The following is a 23,614-nucleotide window of genomic DNA, read 5'->3' as shown; positions in this document are numbered from 1 at the left end:
TATGGCTGAATGAAACCCCACAGTGCATGAATACCACATTTTCTATACACAGTCATCTGTTAATAGACATCTAGGTTGATTTCATATTTAAATATTGTCAGTAGGCTAAAAAGACCATGGATAAGCACACATCTCTTTTGCGCACTGACTTAGATCCTTTCAGCATATACCCAGGAGTGGTAAAGGTAGATAATATGGTAGATCTGTTTTTAGTTATTTAGTGGGGGTTTTTTGGAGGGGGGTCCTTTTATTTAATTTTTGAGGTAGAGTTTCACTCTAGCTGATGCTGACCTGGAACTCACTCTGGAGCCCCAGGCTGGTCTCAAACTCACACCTCCCACCTCAGACTCTCCAAGGCTAGGATCAAAAGTGTATGCCACCATACCCAGCTATTTTTAGTTTCTTTTTTTTAATACTTTTTTGTTTATTTGAGAATGAGAGAAAAAGGCAAGTAGATAGATGACAGAGAGAGGGGAGGGGAGAGAGAATGGGCATAGGAGAGCCTCCAGCCACTGCAAATGAACTCCAAATGCATATGCCACCTTGTGCATCTGGCTTTACGTGGGTACTGGGGAATCGAACTCAGGTCCTTAGGTTTTGCAGGCAAGTACCCTAACTGCTGAGCTATCTCTCCAGTCCCTATTTTTAGTTTTACTGAGGAACATCCACACTGATTCCCATAGTGCCTGCACTCATTTACACTTCCACCAAGTAGTGTGTGAGAGTTACTCCCTTTCTCCCGCAACCTCAGCAACATGTGTTGCTGATTGCTTGACGAAAGCCATTCCAACTGGGATGAGATATCTCAATGTAGTTTTGACTTGCATTTCCCTGATCACTAAGAGTGTTGAAGATTTTCATATAGTTATTGGTCATTTGTAATTCTTCTTTTTACCTATTTTTATTGAGAATGTGAATGCATAGACATACTGTAGTTTCATCATAATCCACTCCTATGACCTTCTTTTGTCCCCTCTCCCCACTGCTATTCCAATTAATCCCTTTCTCTTTCAAACTAGTCGTCTTTTACAAAAATATTTTATTTATTAATTTGAAAGAGAAAAAGAGGCAGATAGAGATAGTGGGTATGCCAGTGCCTCTAGCCACTACAAATGAACTTCAGATATGTGCTCCATCTTGTGCATCTGGCTTACATGGGTACTGGGGACTCGAACCTGGATCCAAAGGCCTTGTAGGCAGGCACCTTAACCACTAAGACATCTCTCTAGCCCTTTCTTCTGTTTTGATGTCTCTTTTTCAAAAGTCTTCATCATTACAGCATAAACTCTTAGACCAAAAAGAAAAAAAAAAACATTAATTCAAAGTCCCAAATACTGACATCAAAACCATCCAGATCACATCCTGGGGCCAAGTTCCTCTCTATCTGTGAACCTATGAAACTTGGAAAATTACCTTCTTTCAAAATACAGCAGTGTGCAGGCAAAGGATATATATATTCCTATGCAAAAATGGAAAAAAATAGGGATGGTGATGCATCCTTTAATCCCAGCACTTGGGAGGCAGAGGTAGGAGGATCACCTTGAGTTTGAAGCCACCCTGAGACTATATAGTTCCAGGTCAGCCTGGGCTAGACAGTGAGACCCTATCTCAAAAATAATAATAATAATAATAAGGAGAGGGAGAGAGAGCGCGCATGAGAGGAAAGGAAAGAAAAAATAGGTCTGGGTGTGGTGGCTCACGCCTTTAATTCCAGCACATGGGAGGCAGAGGTAAGAGGATCATTGTGAGGTTGAAGCTAGCCTGGGACTACAGAATGAATGCCAGGTCAGCCTGGGCTACAGCGAGACCCTACCTTGAAAACACAAACAAAAATGGGAGGTTTGGGAATAATCATCATTAGTTCTATGATGTGTGTCCCGACTTCACAGGGATGCAGCCCTGCTCCAATGTTCCTGGGCCAAGAATGAACTCCCCCCACTATTGCTCCTAGAAATCCACTAGCAAAATATTTACTTCCTGTCTCTGTGGCTTTATGGTATTCCCTTATAGAACCCTAACTTCCAAAGGGTGGAATGCATCCACCAGGAGACACGGCAAGTCCACTGAAGTAGAAGTTATAAGGCAAGTTGTTCAAGATTCATGTGCCTCTTAATTAACAGATTTTTAAAAAGTGACTTGGACTGGGGAGAGTGCTCAGTAGTTACAAGTTCTTGCTTGCAAGTCTGCCGACCTGAATTTAATCATCCTGGGCACCTATGAAAAGCTCAATGCAAAGTGGCACATGTATCTGTAATGCCAACACCCCTACAACAATGGAAAGTAGAGTCAGGAGAATCCAAAAGCTGAAACTCTCTCTCACATAGGGTGGAAGGAGAGAATAAACACTGCGTGGTTGTCCTCTGACACCACACACAATGTGATATGTGTGCACCCACATATACACACAAATGCATACACATACAAATAAATAATAATAAAACAAAATAAACAGTACTTTGTTTAAAAAAAAGTGACTTTAAAGCCCGGCGCAGTGGCACACGCCATTAATCCCAGCACTTGGGAGGCAGAGGTAGGAGGATGGCTGTGAGTTCAAAGCTACCCTGAGACTACATAGTAAATTCCAGGTCAGCCTGGGCTAGAGTGAAACCCAACCTCGAAAAATCGAAAAACCAAAAAAAAAAAAAAAAAAAAAAAGACTTTAAAAAAGTGACTTGGCCGGGGTGGAGGGATTAGCAGTTAAGGCATTAGTCTGCAAAGTCAAAGGACACAGGTTTGATTCCACAGGACTCACATTAGCCAGATGCATAAGGGGATGCATGCATCTGGAGTTCCTTTGCAGTGCCTGGAGGCCATGGCACACCCATTCTCTCTCCTCTCCTCCCCTCCCCTCCCCTCTTCTCTCTCTCTCTCTCTCTCTCTCTCTCCTCCCTTTCTCTGTCAAATAAATCAATAAATAATAAAATTTTAAAAAGTGACTTGGTATGCTGGCTGGGTTAATTGATCCCGACTACCAAGGTGAAATATGACTACTACTTCACAATGAAAAGGAGGAAGACTATGTCTGGAATACAGAAACTTCCTTAGGGTATCTCCTATAAGGTACTGCATGCCCAGTGATTAAAGCCAATAGAAAACCACATAATCCAAGTAGGACCACTTACAACCTAGACACTTCAAGTGCATTCTCTCCTTGACCAAACATGGGTCAGGTTCCTCTGAATCATCTTTCTAAATAGGTTTTGACTTTTGTAACTCTCTGTCCATCTTTACATCACACAATTTTAGCAAGAATCCTGTGGTAGTTTGAATAAATGACTCCCAGTGGATTCAGGAGCTTATTAAAATTCTTCGGTTTCCTGCCACCTGGCTGGAGGGGGTGTCAAAAGGTGGGTCTCAGGGTCCTGCATCTAAGGTGTAGTGGTGGATTTGACATTGCAACCTAAAGATATGGAAAGTGCCTGGAGTTCCTGATGTGTGCTGTGTGGTATCGCTTTTTTTTTTTTTTCTTTTTTCCTCTCTCTGCTTGGACCTGTGAGGGCAAGCCAGTTTCTGCCATTATGGAACTTTCCCTAGATCTGTAAGCTTCAATCGCTTCCTTCCATAACTGTAACTGGTCTGGAAGTTCATCTCAGTGACCTGAAGCTGTCTACTACAAATCCCATTACATCAGCTGAGCCCTCAACTTAAAAATCTTGCAAATTAAAAATCTGACAACGGGGCTGGAGAGATTGCTTAGCAATAAAGGCTGTTGCCTGTGAAGCCAAAGGACCCAGGTTTGATTCCACCCACATAAGCCAGAGGCACATGGTGGTGCATGCATCTAGAGTTCATTTGCAGTGGCTACAGGCCCTGATGTGCCCTTTCTTTCTCTGTGGTTATCTCTCTCTCTCATAAATAAAATATATTTTTTAAAATGACACTGTAGGCTGGAAAGATGGCTCAGCGGTTAAGGCACTTGCCTACAAAACCTAACAGCCAGAGCTTGATTCCCCAGTACCCACATTAAGCCAGATGCACAAAGTGGCACATGCATCTCAAGTTTGTTTGCAGTGGGCTAGAGGTCCTGGCGTGCCCCTTCTCTCTGCATCTCTCTCTCTCTCTCTGCTTACAAATAAATAAGTAAAATAGTTTTTTAAATCTGACAATTCTTCATATCTGATCAAATTCCTCATCTCTCATCACCCCACAGGTGATATTTGACCACTCTGGCATGACTTCAGCAAATCTTTTTTAGGTTAGTTTAGCCAGAACCACCTTCTTACTGTGGCTATTTACTATTAGCAGTTTTCCATCCACTGGCCCCTACTGTTCCCTTGTTTACAAAACCCCACTTTTCCAAGTTGTAGTTGGAATTTAGACCAGCTGTACATTGATGTCTTTTTTCTTTTTTTTATTTATTTACTTTGGACAAAGAAGGGGGAGGCAGAAAAAGAGAGAGAGAATGGGCGCACCAGGGCCTCAGCCACTGTAAATGAACTCCAGACGCATGTTCCACCTTGTGCATCTGGCTTATGTGGGTTCTGTGGAATCAAACCTGGGTCCTTGGACTTTGCAGGCAAGCACCTTAACTGCTAAGCCATCTCTTCAGCCCTCTTTTCTTTTCTTTCTTTTTTTTGTTGTTTATTTTTACTTATTTAGAGCGACAGAGAGAGAGAGAGAAAGAGGCAGAAAGAGAGAAAGAATGGGTGCGCCAGGGCCTCCAGCCACTGCAAACCGAACTCCAGACACGTGTGCCCCCTTGTGCATCTGGTCAACGTGGGTCCTGGAGAATCGAGCCTCGAACCAGAGTCCTCAGGCTTCACAGGCAAGCGCTTAACCACTAAGCCATCTCTCCAGCCCTTCAGCCCTCATTTCTTTCTGAAAATATTTTATTTCTTTATTTGAGAGGGAGAGAGAAAGAAGAAAGAATATGAAATTATGGGCACACCAGGACCTATTTGCCACTGCAAACTAACTCGACACATGTACCACTTTGTGTACCCGGCTTTATGTGAATACTAGGAAATTGAACACAGACAAGTAGGCTTTGCAACAAGCACCTTTTACTGCTGAGCCATCTCTATAGCTCCATGATGTCCTTATTGCAATTGTTCTGAATGAAATTTATTCTTATACCGGTAAGTACTCTCAAGCTCTATTTTTAGAATATTTTATTCATTGATTGATTTGAGAGAGAAGGAGGGAGGGGGAGAGAGAGAGAGAGAGAGTGTGTGTGTGTGTGTATAGGTACATGAGGGCCTCCTGCAGCTGTGAACAAACTCTAGAGGCATGGACTAAAGGATTTATGAATCATTGACCTCACTGAAGAATTCTTTGGGGCCGTAAAACATAAATTTGAAGATGGCCAGACTCTGGGAGTTATCCGACCACTTAAGAAGCAGCCCTAGGGCTGGGAGATGGCTTAGCGGTTAAGCGCTTGCCTGTGAAGCCTAAGGACCCCGGTTCGAGGCTCAGTTCCCCAGGTCCCACGTTAGCCAGATGCACAAGGGGGCGCACGCGTCTGGAGTTCGTTTGCAGAGGCTGGAAGCCCTGGCGCGCCCATTCTCTCTCTCTCCCTCTACCTGTCTTTCTCTCTGTGTCTGTCGCTCTCAAATAAATAAATTAAAAAAAAAAAAAAAAGAAGCAGCCCTAATCCTTTCTCAGTGGGTGATCAGTAAACAAAAGGAAAGGCTCTATCTTCCCATTATTCACTCCCAAAGAAAAGTAAACAGTGGATAGAGGCAGCCTAAAGTTTGTTTAACTCTATCCCCACTTCCCCCAGCTCAGGCTGCCCTGAAGCCTAACTCCTTAAAATCCTCAATGCCCACTCAAGGGGCCCACACTTCTCATTTCCCAGAGGAGAAGGCTGCCCTCGGTGTTCTCCATTAAAGTCTGTGCTGCTGAGATTGGTTTTTCTCTTTCTCATATTCCCCATGTTGCCTTGGTCAATCTCAAATTCTAACATGGGCCATTTTGTGTGTTTGGCTTTACAGGGGTGCAGGGGAATTGAACCCAGGTTGTCAGGCTTGGCAGGCAAGCACTTTAAACTGCTGATCTGTCTCTCCAGCCCTTGTTTGTTTGTTTCTAAAGCAGGGTCCAGCTCTAGTTTTTCACCGCTTTGGTCACCACATGAAGTAATCATAACCCACTGGGATGAGAGCAAATGGAACATGTGGGCTGGAGGGATGGATTAGCAGTTAGGGCACTTGCCTGCAAAGGACCCAGGTTTGATTCCCAAGGACTCACATAAGCCAGATGCACAAGGTGGTGCATGTTTCTGAAGTTAAAAGAAAAAAAAAAAAAGAATGTGATTGGTGGTAGAATAAATTCTGCATCAAGACTGCAAAGAAAAAACCTGCCTCAGCTTTCAGCCTGCTGACTCCCCTGTGGATTTGGATTTAAGACTGCAGCCACCAGCATGGTGGAGAACTCCTTTAATCCCAGCACTTGGGAGGCAGATATAGGAGGATAGCTGTTGGTTCACGAGCAGCCTGAGCTATAGAGTAAATTCCAGGTTAGCCTGGTATAGAGTAAGATGCTACCTCAAAATTAAAAAAAAAAAAAAAGCAGGAGGCGCTGGAGAGATGACTCACTGATTTAGGCACTTGCCAGCAAAGTCTGATGATCCAAGTTTGATTCCCCAGTACCCACATGGTGCTGGATGCACAAGGTGTCACATGCATCTGGAGTCTCTTTGCAGTGGCTGGAGGCCCTGACATGCCTAATCTCTGTCTTTCTTTTCTCTCTCTCTGTTTACAAATAAATAAAAATATTTTATTTATTTATTTGAGAGACAGAAAAAGAAAGAGGCAGAGAAAGAATGGGCATGCCAGGACCTCTAACTACTACTTAACCACTGCAAACGAACTCCAGATGCATGTGCTACCTTATTCATCTTGCTTATGTGGTCCTTTTTTTTTTTTTTTTTTTGGATTTTTGAAGTAGGGTCTTACTCTAGCCCAGGCTGATCTAGAATTACTATGTAGTCTCAGAGATATGTGGTCCTTTTTGGTGGGCTGGAGAGATGGCTTAGTGGTTAACGTGCTTGCCTGCAAAGCCAAAGGACCCAGGTTCAATTTCCTAGTACCCACATAAGCCAGAGTGCACAAGGTAGTACATGTGTCTGGAATTCACTTGCAGTGGCTGGAGGCCCTGGCATGCCCATTGTCTCTATCTATCTATCTATCTATCTATCTATCTATCTATCTATCTATGTACATATGTTTCTACAGTCCCCCATAAATAAATAAATATATTTTAATATACTTTTTTAAAGACTACAGCTAAAATTCTTACCTGAATTTCAAGACTACCGGCCTGTTCTTATGAATTTTAGATTTGCTAGCACCCCAGCCCAGATTTCTTTACTGGTTCAATTTCTCTGGAAAATCCTAATACAGATTTTGGTACTGAACATATTTCCAGAGGAACAAAATCTTAATTGGTTTTCCTGATTAGTTCTGGGGTTTCTGAAATTAGTCCTTTAATTTGATTAGACTTAAATGTACTATTTCCACTAGTAAAGAGGACTCTGATGGTGTGATATAGTTACACAGATAAGCAAAGTATCAACACTGTACACTCCTAATCACTTATGAGATATAACTTTCTGAGAGTCCATGTTTTTGATATCTTAGAATTTTATTTTATTTATTAACTTTTTTGGGGGGGAGTTCAAGGTAGTGTCTCGCTCTAGCCCAGGCTGACCTGGAATTCACTATGTAATCTCAGAGTGATCTTGAACTCATCTTGATCATCCTACCTCTGCCTCCCGAGTGCTGGGATTAAAGGCGTGCACCACCACGCCCAGCTAGAATATTTTGTACAATAAAATTGGCTATTACTTTAAATTACACTGGCAAAGTGTACACCTGGGGCAAGTGTGGTGGCACACACTTGTAATTTTAGCACTTGGGAGACAGAGGCAGGAATATCATGAACTGGAGGCCAGCCTGGGCTACACTGAAAGACCTTGCCTCAGAAAATGAAAAGCTTCCACATCTGCCTTGAAAGATAGCCTTAGCTCCTGTATCCACAAAGCTGAAAATGATAAAAACCAAAACCAGACTCATCCTGCAAGGGACTAAATTACAAACCAAATTGAATTCACAACCTTGAAGGATGTCTGCTATTAAAGTGAAAGCATTTAACTATGAAGGAATAGAATCCTAAAGAATGGAATGGGGGCTGGAGAGATGGCTTAGCAGTTAAGAGCTTGCCTGTGAAGCCTAAGGACCCTGGTTCGAGGCTCATTTCCCCAGAACCCACGTTAGCCAGATGCACAAGGGGCGCAGGCGTCTGGAGTTCGTTTGCAGTGGCTGGAAGCCCTGGCGCGCACATTCCCTCTCTATCTGTCTCTTTCTCTCCCTCTTTCTCTGTCACTTTCAAATAAATAAATAAATGAACAACAACAAAAAAAGAATGGAATGGGGGGCTGGAGGGATGGCTTAGCAGTTAAGGCACTTGCCGGCAAAGCCAAAGGACCCAGGTTCAATTCCCCATGACCCACGTTAGCCAGATGCACAAGGGGGTACATGTGTCTAGCGTTCATTTGCAGTGGTTTGAGGCCCTGGTGCGCCCATTCTCTCCCTCTCTCTTTCTCTGTCAAATAAATAAATATAAATAAATATTAAAATGGAATGGGGCCATGGGAGGATAATGAATCTCTAAATTCTTAGGCATCTTTTTTGGTTATCTTTTGGTTTTGTCAAGGTACAGTCCCATTCTAGCCCAGGCTGACTTGGAACTCACTCTGTAGTCCCAGGCTGATCTTGAATTCACAGCAATCCTACCTCTGCTTTCTGAGTGCTGGGATTAAAGGTGTGCACCACCATGCCTGGCTCTTATAACTTTTTAAAGGTAGAAGCAGTCCTTCTACTGCTGTAAACAGAATACCACAGATTGGGTGATTTATATGTAATAGAAGTTTATTGGGGTCACAGTTCTGGAGGCTGGAAAGTCCTAGTGCATGCTCTTGACATCTGGTAATGACCTTCATGCTTTATTGTAACAGCATAGAGGACCTTCTACCTCTTGGAAATTTCTAGGTGAGTCATTTGGTAGATTCTTAGTAGTTTGGGGCATGTCCAGATAATGCCTTCTAAAGTAAAGGATAAATTTGTTGCATTTAGCCTCTCTTATAAGTAAGAAAAAAGTACAATGTTTCTGAGCCTCTTTGGATCCTGGAGACAATTCTTCATTTGTGTATGCTACTCTGGTACAGAAATGATCCAAAAAGCTGCTAGATTTATGGCCCCTAACAGAAGGCCCTGCAAATAAGTCTAAGGCTACTCTGCCACTTGGTCCATGGGACCAGCAGATCCAGTGTGCTTAAAGGAACAGTAGCAGAGGGAGATGCTATCTTTAGGGTGTAGCAGTGAGGTGTGCCACCTGCTATCGATAACTATTCTCCTTTTGAGAGATGCCTGTTGGGTTGCTATGGGCCCTGAATTTAGTTAGTTAGCCTTTCTCATTGCTGTGGCAAAATACCTGATAGAACAGTTCATAGATTCAGAGGGTTCATGGTAAGACATGACGGAGTAACTGAGTTCATGTCATGGTAATCCAGGAATCAGAGAGAAGGGAATTCCAGGCCTCTGATGACTATCCCCCTTTTATTCCATCTGGACCCCAAGCCCAGGGAATGGTACCACCCACACTCAGGGTGGTTCTTACCACCTCAATTAATCTTTGGAAAGGCCTTCAGAGGCACATCCAGATGTGTATCTTACCAGTCTTCTAGGAGATTCTAAATCCAGTCAAGTGGAAAATGAAGATTAAACATCACACTCACTAACTGAATATGATAATAGTCGAGAGGGAAAAAAAAAAACAAATTGAACAAGAATTGCCTCAGTATAGCAAGTGAACACAGAACAGCCGGGTGCTAAAACCCTACGAGTAGTAGGAAGCTACAATTTGACACACAGAAGAGCCATTCATTCCTGGGGCTGCCTGTAGGGCACATAATTCTTGTTACTAAGGCCCAGCCTGTGAATGATGTGAAGACAGTAGAAGCCCCTGGGGTACTGAACTTGTGTCCTACTGGAGTCATGTTACTGGAGAATGCAGCCCAAGTGGGTGGTGAACTTCAGCAAAGACTACTCACCAACACAAAATTGATATCCAACAGAAGAGAAAGTTCAAGAAACTTTTAAGAGGAGTGACCACAATTTAGACGTGGGAACCCCGCCTCCCTGGACCTAGAAACAAGGAGGTGATTCTGACTTCTGAAACAGATGGCAGTAGGGTCCCTTCACTTCCATGCCTGTGCCCTCAGGCGCTGTGGTGGCAGCTATACTCCTGCTGACCTCTGAACCTTTCATGAAGTCCGTCTTCCATTTTCTTAAGGATAACATATGTTCATGCTCCAAGAACATTACATTCTATTTCTTATCTATGGAATCCCAGAAATCCAATAGCTTTTGTCCTTCCCTCTAATACCTGTTCCCCTTTTCCCACTCTGGCGATGTTTCCACTGAGATGATTGGCGGGATTCACAATTCACACACCTAATCAATTGCTGGAGTAACCTGTTGCCCGTGCACACCCTTTGTGCTCGTAGCAGAGCATATTCTTTTTCAACTTTTGCAAAGGGATAGGCTGGCAGTTTTAAAATCTTCAAATCAAGGTACCTTTTTCCCAGTAATTCCTCTTCTGATTTATGTCCTTCATCTCCTATTTTATGATAAGCAGCAAAGAGAAACCATGTTGTTCATCCAATAGTCTGTTTAGACATCTCCTCAGTTAAATACTAAAGTTGAGGGCTGGGGAGATGACTTAGCAGTTAAAAGGTACTTGCTTGCAAAGCCTAAGGACCTGAGTTCGATTCCCCAGTACTTATGTAAAGCCAGATGCACAAAGTGGCACACACATCTGGAGTTCCTTTACTGTGGCAGGAGGCCCTGGGGTGACTATACTCATTCTCTCTGTGCCTGCCTCTTTCTCTAAGTTTCAAATAAGTAAATAAAAATAAAAAAATATTAAACTTCATCACTTACAATTTCTGTTTTTCACCCAAGAGACTAATTCCACTCGGGATCTCTGCAACCTTAGAATGAGGACTGCCTTTCTCCCAGTTTGCATTAACATGCTTCTTATTCCACCTGTGACCTGATCAAAAGCACCTTTGACAAGTATGTTCCTACCAATAGGCTCTCTAAGTAAACCTAGACTTTTTGTGCCAAGAAGATCAAAACATTCCCACCCTCAGCCCATCATTGCTACCCAATGCCAGGTTCCTATTTTTAGATATTTCTCACAGTACTGCCTCATTTCCAAATATGAAAATTTGTATTGGTTTCCTAAGTTTCTATTACAAAGTGCCACAAACTAGAAGGTTCAGAACAGAAATTTGTTGTCTCCGTTCTGGAGACTAGAAGTCCAAAATTAAGATGTCAGAATTGGGGCCATGCCCACTGTGAAGGGGCTAGGGAAGGAAATGTTCCATGCCTCTTCCCTAGCTTCTGGAGGCCTCATACATTTCTTGGCTTGCAGATGGACCATTCCAATCCTAAGCCATCTTTTCCTGTGTCTTCACATTGTCTTCTCTATGAGTGTAAATGTATTTATGCATCCACATTTTCCCCTTTTATAACGATAACAGCTATATTAAATTAAGACCTATCTTAATCACATCATTACAGCTGGATTACTTCTGTAAAGAATCTATTTCCAGTGCCGGTGAGATGGCTCAGTGGTTAAAGCACTTGCCTGAAAAACTTAAGGTTTGATTCTCCAGTACACAGATGCACAGGGTGGCACATGTGTCTGGAATTTGTTTGCAGTGGCTGGAGGCCCTGGCACTTCCATTCTCTCTCTTTCTCTGTCTCTCTCTCTCTCTCTCTAATAAATAAATAAAATAATTTTATTTAAAAAAGAATATTTCCAAATAAGGTAATATTCTGAAGTACTGAGGGTTAGGGCTTCAACATATTTTGGGGGAGAACATTTGAACCCCATGAGAGGTTCCTCACAACTCCACAGGTTGTCTGTCCTTACCCACTGACAGCAGGTGACTGTAGTTCTCTAGCATTACATCCTGATATAGGCATCTTTGAGTAGAGTCCAGTTGCTGCCATTCCTCTTTACTGAAGTCCACTGTCACATCTTCAAAGGACACTGGGACCTGTAACAACACAATCCTGTTCAAGGTGACATGATCAACACTGGGTGATAGCTAAAGATGTATAGGAAGATTTTTAATGATTTCATGCTATATTATATGCCTATGAAATATACGTATATAATACTATATACAACACAAACATATAATCATAAAGTTCTGTTATTCATTATATATGAGATTTAGTCTTCCATTTAAAAAATAATTTGGGGGGCTGGAGACATGGCTTAGCAGTTAAGGCATTTGCATGCAAAGTCAAAGGACCTAGGTTCGATTCCCCAGGACCCACATAAGCCAGATGCACAAAGTGTCGCATGTGTCTGGAGTTTGTTTGCAGTGGCTGGAGGCCCTGGTGTGCCCATTCTCTCTCGCATGCACACGCACTCTCAAATAAAATAAATAAACAAATAAAAATAGTTTGGGGGCTGGAGAGATGGCCTAACAGTTAAAGTGTTTGCCTGCAAAGCCAAAGGATCCTACTTTGATTCCTCAGGACCCACATGAACCAGATGCACAAGGAGGCGCACGCATCTGGAGTTCATTTGCAGTGGCTGGAGGCCCTGGTGCAACCATTCTCTCTCCCTTTCTCTCAAATAAATAAAAACATGAAAAAATAATAAATAAGATATATCATAAATAAAAATAATTTTGTACAAGATTTAGACTTGATTCTGTTTTGTTTCTCATTTTTCATTTTTTTAAATTATTTATTTATTTATTTGAGAGCAACAGACACAGAGAGAAAGACAGATAGAGGGAGAGAGAGAGAATGGACGCGCCAGGGCTTCCAGCCTCTGCAAACGAACTCCAGACGCGTGCGCCCCCTTGTGCATCTGGCTAACGTGGGACCTGGGAATCAAGCCTGGGTCCTTAGGTTTCACAGACAAGAACCTTAGCCACTAAGCCATCTCTCCAGCCCTTGTTCCTCATTTTTTATTGTTTTTTTTTTTAATTTATTGGAGAGGGAGAAAGAGAGAGAGAGAATGAATGGGTGTACCGGGCCTCTAGCCACTGTAAATGAATTCCAGCTGCATGCCTTGTGCATCTGGTTTATGTGGGTCCTGGGGAATTGAACCTGGGTTATTTGACTTCACAGACAAATGCCTTAACTGCTAAGCCATAAGCCATGTCTCCAGCCCTGTTTCTCATCTTGATCCATGAAAATAAATACAAAAATCTAGTTTGTGTGTATGTGTGTGTGTGTGTGTGTGTGTTCACACACATGTGCACATGTACCCATACACCAGGGCCTCTTGGTACTGCTGCAAACAAACACAAATGCTTGAGTCACTTTTATTTCTAGTTTATGTGGGTAGCTTGGGAATTGAACCCAGGCTGTCAGGCTTTGCAAGCAAGTATCTTTAATAATTAAGCCATCTTCTTGGCCTCCCTCCCCTTATTTCCTTTCCCCATCCCATTTTTTTCTTTTACTTTTTATTTTTATTTTTTAGAGGTAGGGTCTCACTGTAGCCCAAGCTGACCTCACACTCATTCTGTAGTCCCAGTCTGGCTTTGAACTCATAGCAATCCTCCTATTTCTGCCTCCTGAGTGCTGGGATTGAAGATATGTTGTGCCATCATGCCCAGATCAATCCTTTGTTTTGTTTTTTTTTTAGCATCACATACTCTTTTTATTGTCGTTTGTTGCATTCATTCACACTTCAAAAATATGGCCATTTTCTCTTGATAGCTTTCAATTTCTAATTTAATTCCATGACAGTGATATAATATGCTGCATATGCTTTCAATACATAGTCTATTAATAAGTATGGTCCAAGCCAGGCATGGTGGTACATGCCTTTAATCCCAGCACTTGGGAAACAGAGGTAGGAGGACTGTCATGAGTTCAAGGCCAGCCTGAGACTACTTAGTAAATTTCAGGTCAGTCTGGGCTACAGGGAGACCCTACCTCAAAAAAAAAAAAAAAAAAGCCAAAGAAGTATGTTTCAGCTGTGCATGATGGTGCATGTCTTTGATCTCAGCACTCACAGGAAGGCAGAGGTAAGAGGATTGCCATGAGTTTAAAGCCAGCCTGGGGCTATAGAGTTCCAGGTCAGCCTGGGCTAAAGTAAAACTCTACCTTCCAAAAACAAAAACAAAAAGATGAAGTATGTTCCATGTTGCCCTGAAAAGAATGTGTATTAGGCTATTGATGAACAGAGTTCTACAATATATAAATCAAGTAGGTTGAATATTATTGAAATTTCTTATCACTTTGCTGATTTATTTTCTATTTGTTCAATCATTTGTCAATGTTCTGATAATAACTGACTAGGAAATCTTAAACTTTATATGGCTATGTAAAAGAAAAACCACCCAGGCGTGGTGGTGCATGCCTTTAATCCCAGCACTCAGGAGGTAAAAGTAGGAGGATCGCTGTGAGTTTGAGGGTACCCTGAGACTACATAGTTAATTACCCTACCTCAAAATACAAAACCAAGAAAGAAAGAAAGAAAGAAAGAAAGAAAGAAAGAAAGAAAGAAAGAAAGAAAGAAAGAAAGAAAGAAAGAAAGACCAAAATAGTTAAAGACAAATTATAAAGGATTTATACAACCTAATATTAAGACTTACTATAAAGCTATGGTAATTCAGACAGTCTGCCACTGATATAAGAATATATATACTAATGAAACACAATGTAATTCAGAAAGAACAATATCTATATCAACAACTGTTTTCTGATAAAGGTGCCTATGTGATAAAATGGTGGGAGGGAAAGTCTTTTCAACAAATTGTGCTAGAAGACATGGATATTAGTACTGCAAGAAAAACAAACCTTCACACATACCTCAAAGCTTCAATATAAGTGCATCATTTTTACCAGATCAGACTTCATATGGATAACAACTATAAACACTGGACAGAACATTTTTTTCAAGAAATGTTAAGTAAAACGTTTTTTAAAGATATTTTATTTGGGCTGGAGAGATGACTTAGCAGTTAAGACACTTGCTTGAGAAGCCAAAAGATCCAGGTTCGATTTCCCAGTACCCACATAAGCCAGATGCACAAAGTGGTGCATGTGTCTAGAATTCCTTTGCAATCGCCAGAGGCCCTGATGTACCCATTCTCTCTCTCTCTCTCTCTCTCTCTCTCCAATAAATAAATACTTTAAAAATATTTTATTTATGTATTTTAGAGAGAGAGAGAGACAGATAGAAAGAGAGACTGGTCTTACTAAGGTCTCTAGCCACTGCAAACAAACTCCAGATACATGTGCCACCTTGTGCAACTGGCTTGACGTGGATACTGGGGAATCAAACTTGGGTCCTTAGGGTTTGCAGGCAAGTACTTTAACTGCTGAGCCATCTTCCAGCCCGCTATAATGTTTTATCGAGGTAGGGTCTTACTCTAGCTCAGGCTGGCCTGGAATTGAGTAGGTAAAACAGAATGGGCACACCAGGGACTCCAGGCACTGCAAATGAACTCTAGACGCATGCACCACATTGTACATCTGGCTTTATGTGGGTACTGGGGAATCAAACTCAGGTTGCCAGGCTTTATAGGAAAGCACCTTAACTGCTGAGCCATCTCTCCAGCCCTTAAAATATTTGGTTAAGGAAAACTTTTTGATGCTTGCAATCCATTATAGCAGCATGGCTCAAAGGAATACTTTGCTGTACAGAATACTGAAATTTTGCAAAGGGCACTCATGTGGGTTATTTCGCTTTATCCTCACAGTAACACTGTGCTAGGGTACAGCTTGTATTATCATCACATGAGGAAGTCACATTCTTTCACAAATAGAGGAAGGGAAGAAAATTAATTGAAATGACTATAGATTCTAAGAAATGTATCTGAACGCTGGCATGGGGGATTCAGTTTCTGAAACTACCTGCTATTATGCCTGGAAATTTTGATTTCTTTTATAATCAATCCAAGCCTGCAGAAAGCCCTCACTTAAGTAAGTAATTCCTTTTGCTGTTTTTTGCAACAAAGGTGTACCAAATGTCTTTGCTGAAAATTTTAAGCAGCTTTTATGTCTCTTAGATTATCAGAGAGAAGGGGGGTGTTCTTTCAATTACGAATACTTTTCTTTACTAAAGGGTACAATAATAGTTGTGAGATGATGGTTTTATAGACAAAATATTGCTCTTTAGAAAAGTAATTTCTTGGAGAGCTACTTCTTTTTTGACAATTTCATGCTTGTATATACAATGTGTTTTCATTCCTTCCCACTTCCCTTTCCCCTACCTCTAAAATTCTTCTCCCCATTAGATCCCCAATGTACTTCCAGGACAAAATACTTATTTAAAAAAAAAATAAGCTATGCATGGTGGTACATGCCTACAATCCCAACATTTGGGAAGCTGAGGTAGGAAAATCTGAACTTTAAGAATAGCCTGAGCTACACAGTATTTTTATTTATTTATTTGAGAGAGAAAGAGGCAGACAGAACAAAGTGAGGATGGGCACGCCAAGGCTTCCTTCCACTCAACCAGACTCCAAACACCTGCCCCACTTTGTGCATCTGGTTTTATGTGGATATTGTTTGCTTGTGGTACTGAGGACTGAACCTTGTGCATGCTAACCAAGCACTCTAGCACTAAACTATATTCTTAGCCCGCTTTTTACTTTTTACTTTCAGACAGGCTCTGACGAAGTTCCCTAGATTGGCCTAGAACTCGTTCTGTAGCCCAGGCAGGCCCTGAATGTAGGGTCCCTCATACCTTATGCTACTAAGATAATGGAGATGTTGTTTGCCTTGTTATACTTTACTTTGGACCCATTATACCTTTTTAAAAAATATTTATTTACTTAGAGAGAGAGAGGAGAAGAAGAAGAGGAGGAGGAAGAGGAGGAGGAAGAAAAAGAAGACGACGGGGGGGGGAAGGGAGCATGGGCGCACCAGTGCCTCTAGGTACTGCAGTCAAACCCCAGATGCATGTGCGACCTAGTGCATCTGGTATGTGGGTACTGGAGAATTGAACCTGGGTTCTTGGGCTTTGCCAGCAAGTGCCTTAACTGCTAAGCCATCTCTCCAGTCCCCCATTATACCTTTCTTCTTTTCCATTTCTCCCTTTAGAAGTGGGACATATATCTTCTGCCTGTCCCATTACTGTACTGTGGAAGAAAATGGCTTATTTTCACAAACTCACGGCTGAAGAAGTTGCCTCAGAATGAACTGTGTCTTAAATCTAACCTATATCTGATTTAGATGACTCTTGGAAAGAAATGAAGGCATTTTCTATGTGTGAAAGATGAATTATGAGGTTGGAATACTATTGCCTGATTATGTGTCACCTACAAAATAAATATTAAAGTGTAATCTTCAATGTAACAGTATTAAGAGATGTATCAGGCAATGGTAGCATATGCCTTTAATCCCAGCAATCAGGAGACAGAAATAGAAGGAATGAACACCGTGAATTTGAGGCCACCCTGAGACTACATAGTGAATTCCAGGTCAGCCTGGGCTAGGGTAATACCCTACCTCAAAAGAGAGAGTGTGGTGGTCTTTGAGAGGTGCAGATGTTATTAGGTATGGCTTTATGGAGGTAGAACTCACATGAATGGATTGGTACTCATAAAATGGCAAGAAAGAACTATCTTGGACCCTTACTTTTCACCCTTCCATCCTTTCTGCCATACTAGTACACAGTGTTTGTCCCTTTTGGAACATACAACAAGGTTTCTTGGAAGTAGAAAACAGCCCTTGGTAGACATCAAACCTGCCAGCACTTTGGTCTTAAGCTTTGCAGCATCCAGAACTGTGAGACACACAATTTGTATTTTTTATAAATTACCCATGTTCAAGTACTTTTATTATAGCCACATAAACCAAGAAAAAATAGGTTAAATAAAATTAAAAAGTAGCATACATACATACAATCCGAGATCCAGAAAGAGAGAATGGCAGAAACAATATTTAAAACATAATTGGCAAAAACTTCCTACTTGGTGAAAGACATATTATTTACAGCTTCAAATATAGAAGGATAATTCACAGAAAACTACTAGGTACACCATAGTCAAACTACTGAAAATAAAAGGAAAATGATTTTGAAAACAGAAAAACAAAAGCATCGAAACCATACATACAGGGAAAGCATAGTTTGACAAGAAAATTGGAAACCAAATTACTATTTTATGATACAAATATTGAGGGGCAGGGAAGATGTCTCAGCAGTTTTTTTTTTTTTAATTTTTATTTATTTATTTGAGAGCGACAGAGACAGAGAGAAAGACAGATAGAGGGGGAGAGAGAGAATGGGTGCACCAGGGCTTCCAGCCTCTGCAAACGAACTCCAGACGCGTGCGACCCCTTGTGCATCTGGCTAACATGGGACCTGGGGAACCGAGCTTCAAACCGGGGTCCTTAGGCTTCACAGGCAAGCGCTTAACCGCTAAGCCATCTCTCCAGCCCTGTCTCAGCAGTTTTAAAGGTGCTTATTTGCAAAGCCTGCCTGGCTAGGTTCAATTCCCGTGTGCATATGTAAAGCCAGATAGACGCTCAATGTGGCATATGCATCTGGAGTCCATTTGCAGAAGCAAGAAGTTCTGTTATAACCCTCTTCCTTCCTTTCTTCCTTCTTTCCTTCTTTTTCTTTCTTCCTCTCTCCATCTCTCTCTCAAATAATAATAAACAAATGCCAAATAAAGTAAAATATTATTTGTCTGGCTAAATATCATGAGTTCCTTGATTAGATCTCAAAGTCTAAGTAAACTACTTCAGGTTTTGGCTCCATGTTCTGAAATTTTGGCCATCTGAGTCATGCTTTTACATGAATGGCAGCAAAAAGTTTGTCCAGCCTTTTGTCTGCTAGAAGAATTTTGGGCATCTAATATCTTCTTTCCATTTTGCATTATTTGTGTATAGTTCCAAGTGATAGTTTTTACTGATAGTTTGCTCTAAATTTTAATGATTTTTCCATAGAAGAAATCTTCCTATTTTTTGTGTATGGGGGGGTGGTTTGAGGTAGGGTGTCACTCTAGTTCAGTCTGACCTGAAACCCACTCTGTATTCTTAGGCTGGCCTCAAACTCAGAGAAATTCTCCTATTTCTGCTTCCCAAGTGCTGGGATTCAAGACATGTGCCACCACACCCAGCTAGTCTTACATTTTATATTTTTTATAAATATATAATTATATATTTATTTAATCCTTCCTTGTTTTTGTTTAATGTTTAACTCATGTTAGGTTTCAACCAACTTTTTGTTTCAATGTACAAAGGGCTGGAGAGATCTCTCAATGGTTAAGGTACTTGCCTGTTAAGTCTAACAACCTGGGTTTGATTCCCACCTAAAGCCAGATGCACAAGGTGGTGCATATATTGGGAGTTCATTTGCAGTGGCTATAGGCCCTGCTGCACCCATTCTCTCTCTCCCCCCTCCTCTCTCAAAAAAAAAATAATAAATAGGGCCAGAAAGATGGCTTAGCAGTTAAGGCAATTGCCTGCAAAGCCAAAGAACCCTGGTTTAATTCCCCTGGACCCATGTAAGCCAGATGCCCAAGGAGGCACATGCATCTGGAGTTCATCTGCAGTGGCTGGAGGCCAGAGCATGCCCATTCTTTCTCTATCACTCTTTCTTCTTTCTTTCTTTCTTTCTCTCTCTCTCTCTCTCTCTCTCTCTCTCTCTCTCTTTCTCTCTCTCTCTCTCCCTCCCTCCCTCCCTCCCTCCCTCTACCTCTACCTCTTTCTCTCAAATAAATAAATAAAAATATTTTTAAAAAATCATAAATAAATGAAACTTTTAAAGTTATTTAAAATATAAAAAATATTTTTTAAAAAATCCCTGTTCAGCTCACTGGGAATTTTTTTATTACAAAAATAATCCCACTGGATTCTCTGTCTATAACTTGTCTACCCCTCTCTACGCAAGTGAAAGGTAAAACCTCCCACAGAAGCACTTTGATCTCTAGAACTGTGGTATTCTACCTATGGGAGTTACCTGAATAAGTTCAATTTCTTTACTTGTTTGGTTTCTACATTTAACAGTTGAAAATGCTCAGCTGGGCTGGAGAGATGGCTTAGCGGTTAAGCGCTTGCCTGTGAAGCCTGAGGACCTCGATTCGAGGCTTGGTTCCCCAGGTCCCACGTTAGCCAGATGCAGAAGGGGGCACACACATCTGGAGTTCATTTGCAGTGGCTGGAAGTCCTGGCGCGCCCATTCTCTCTCTCTCTCTCTCTGCCTCTTTCTCTGCCTGTTGCTCTCAAATAAATAAAGATTTAAAAAAATTATTTTAAATGCTCAGCTGTCTAAAAGGTCACATTAGAGATACTCTTACCCTGTATCCATAACTGCTATGATTCATACTTATGAGGCCCCACCAGCTGTAAATAATACACTCTTCACAGAGCACAATGGAATTGTACTATTTGTGTGGAAGCCAAACATCTACTGGTTCCCTCCTGAAATAGGATATGTACCTTGGGAGGGGTGGGGGAGTGGTAGTCATAGGAGATCTACAAGTGATAAAGAATTGCCCCAGGGCTGCAGAGTGGCTCAGCAGTTAAGGTGCTTGCTTACAGAGCCTAATGGCCTGGGATTGATTCCCCAGCACCCACAGGAGTTCATTTGCAGTGGCAGAAGGCCCTTGTGCACCCACTCTCTCTCCCCTCTCCTTGCAAATAAATTAAAAATATTTTAATTTTGTGGTTTATTTTTATTTATTTATTTGAGAGTGACAGAGAGAGAAAGAGGTAGAGAGAGAATGGACGTGCCAGGGCCTCCAGCCACTGCAAACGAACTCCAGGGTCCTTAAGCTTCACAGACAAGCACCTAAGCCACCTTTCAGCCCTAAAAAATATTTTTAAATAAAAATATTTTTTTAGATTGCCCCAGTGGTTTTTGTAGCCCTTAAATGACTTTAGAAATCTCTCCAAAACAAGGTTATCCTGGGTTTCTAGGCAGACCTTCCTCCAGGGATAACTGGCTATATGTACTCTGCAGGAAGTTATTCCCATGATAAGAATCAGAAAAGGTGATAGGAGAACCAGGCATGGTGATACACATGTGTAATCACAGTACTCAGGAGGCAGGAGGAGGAGGGCCACAAGTTTAAGGGCAGCATTGACTATATAGTGAGCTCCTGTCTCAAAAAAATTAGAAAATGTGATAAGAAATTAAGCCCTGATTTTATCTAAGATGATCAATGTTGCAGCCTTGGCCCTGGAAAGCATTCACTTAGCCTCAACTTACTGTCTGGGTTTGTTATGATGAAAGTACTCTTTGGGACCAAAGCAGAATCAGTACAATTGCTAATATATTCTTCTGTACCTACATTAGTGTCTCGTGTTGTGTAGAAAAGTCAAAACCAAAACTTAAAGGAGAAAAATACCTAGCTTGGTATGGCAGACTTTGATGACTTATGGGATCTGTTCAACTGTTTGAATCCAGGATGCTGGATGTCAGAATTGAGGAAAAACAATACCAGGGGTTGGCTTCATCCTGCCTATTAGAGTAGAATACTGTTTATTGTGGACTCAATTAAATATTTTATAAAACAAATTTAATAGATTTGGCTATAGCCTCTGTCAGATTAGTCAGAGCAGTCACTAGAATACTGCACTCATTGGTAAATGTGCAGAAGCACTGGAGAAACGAGGGATAGGTATTATTGGGAGAAAATTCTCCACAGGCCTTTCAAATTTTTGTATGTCTTACAAGAGGCAGTGACTGTATATATGATAAAATAAAAAAGGAAAAACACTGCCAAGCGTGGTGGCGCACGCCTTTAATCCTAGCACTTGGGAGGCCGAGGTAAGAGGATCACTGTGAGTTTGAGGCCACCCTGAGACTACATAGTGAATTCCAGGTCAGCCTGGACAAGAAAAAAATAAAATAAATAAATAAATAAAGGAAAAATAAGGCTGGGGAGATAGCTTAGGGGATAAAGTGCTTGTTGTGTGTGATGGCTAAGTTTTGTGTCAACTTGGTCTATTTAGAAATCCAAAAAGTGCGGAGGTTGCTTCCAGGAAGGATTATTCAAGGAGGAAGTTCTTCCCCCAGGGTGAACCCTTCCCCCAGAGTGGGCAGCCCCTGGAGGAGGGGTGCTTTATCTAAGGAAGCTCTTGGAAGGAAAGTACCTCCACCTGGCTGCCTGTGCTGCTTGCTGCTTTACAGTGTGGACTGAAGACCAGTGTGGATTGAAGACCAGCAGCTCTCCAGGAAGCCTCCAGGCCTTCAGTGCCAGATTGGGACAGCTAAGGAATCCAGCCTCAAGGACTGAGCAGCTACAGGGTTACTTGACTCTCAAGCCTGCAACCTGCTATTGTTGGACTGCTGTGCGCTGATCCAGTAACTTCCCTTTTAATGCAATTCATTCTATAGGCTCTGTTCCTCTATAGAACCCTGACTATAACCCACACAAAGCAAGAAACAGTAGTGTGATCCCAGTACTCCCACAGCAAAACAGGAGGTGGGGATAGGAGACTCCCAAGAAATTCCAAAGCCAGCTAGCCTATAAAACAAGAGAGACCCTGCCTCAAAACAAGGTAGAAGTTGAAAACCAATATTCAAGGTTTTCCTCTAATTTCCACAACACATGCATGCACTTACACTTATGAACACACACACACACACACACACACACTTCTCAAAAAAGGAATAATCAATTATTTTTGAGGTTTAGAGAGATTTTATTAGACTAAGGGAAGGAAAGAGAAGAAAGAGGAGAGAGCTTCTGCCATGTGGAAGGCAGGAGAGGGTAGAGAGCCTATCACCAACGGTTTTTAATTGCACTAATATATGGGTTTCCAACACCAAGCAATTCTCTGCATAAGCCAATAGATGACCTAAATTTAATCACGAACTAACTACCTGGAGTTACCACATAAGTTAAATCTAAGTTTCACACAAGTGCCCCTCTCCCAACACCAATCACAAATTCAGGCTTCCCATGCTTCTGACCAATTGGGGTTCCCACAATTTCCTCTTCAGGTTCAATAATTTGCAAGAATGCCTAATGGAACTCTGGAAATATATTTACTGGTTTATTCTAAAGGATATTACAAAGGATAGAAGTGAGCTGGAGAGATTGCTTCGTGCTTAAGGTGCTTTCCTGGGAAGCCTAAGGACCGCGGTTCAATTCCTCAGGACCCACATAAGCCAGATGCACACAGTGGTGCATGCATCTGGAGTTCATTGCAATGGCTAGAGGCCCTGGCTCACCCATTCATTCATTCATTCATTCATTCAGTGTGTGTGTCTTTCAATTAATAAAAATGAAAAATAAATGATGCACGTGAGTAGCAAGAGGAAGCCACATACAGGGCATGGTATATGGGAAGAGGCATGGAGCTCCCATGCTCTCTAAATGGCACCAACCCAGAAGCTGTCTGAGCCCCATCTATCAGGAACTTTTATGTAGGCTTCATCACTTAGGAATGGTTAACAACTCAATCTCCAGGTGCTTTCTCTTCTTCATCCAATGGGAAGTAGAGACGAAAGTTCTAAGCTTCTAATCATTGCTTGACCTTCTGAGGAACAGTTCCTGGACTGACTGAACTGAGGCTACCAGGTAGTCTATCAAGAATCAATTCATTGGGCTGGAGAGATGGCTTAGCGGTTAAGCACTTGCCTATGAAGCCTAAGGACACCGGTTTGA

At 41.7% G+C, this 23,614-nt stretch overlaps 1 protein-coding gene across 4 annotated transcripts in view; it reads right to left on the bottom strand.

Moving 5' to 3' along the window:
• The window catches only part of Znf81 (zinc finger protein 81), an 81,207-nt gene that overhangs the window by 17,854 nt on the left and 39,739 nt on the right, over window positions 1-23,614 (bottom strand). For all 4 annotated transcript variants that reach the window (XM_045140801.1, XM_045140798.1, XM_045140800.1 and 1 more), the window contains exon 3: window positions 11,941-12,067. In XM_045140801.1, the coding sequence (XP_044996736.1) occupies window positions 11,941-12,067 (127 nt within the window). The remainder of the gene's footprint in view (window positions 1-11,940; window positions 12,068-23,614) is intronic.

This window comes from Jaculus jaculus, chromosome X (assembly GCF_020740685.1).
Source record: "Jaculus jaculus isolate mJacJac1 chromosome X, mJacJac1.mat.Y.cur, whole genome shotgun sequence".
Taxonomy (NCBI): domain Eukaryota; kingdom Metazoa; phylum Chordata; class Mammalia; order Rodentia; family Dipodidae; genus Jaculus; species Jaculus jaculus.
The sequence above is the reverse complement of the archived record's forward strand: the minus strand, read 5'-3'. Positions and strand labels throughout refer to the sequence as shown.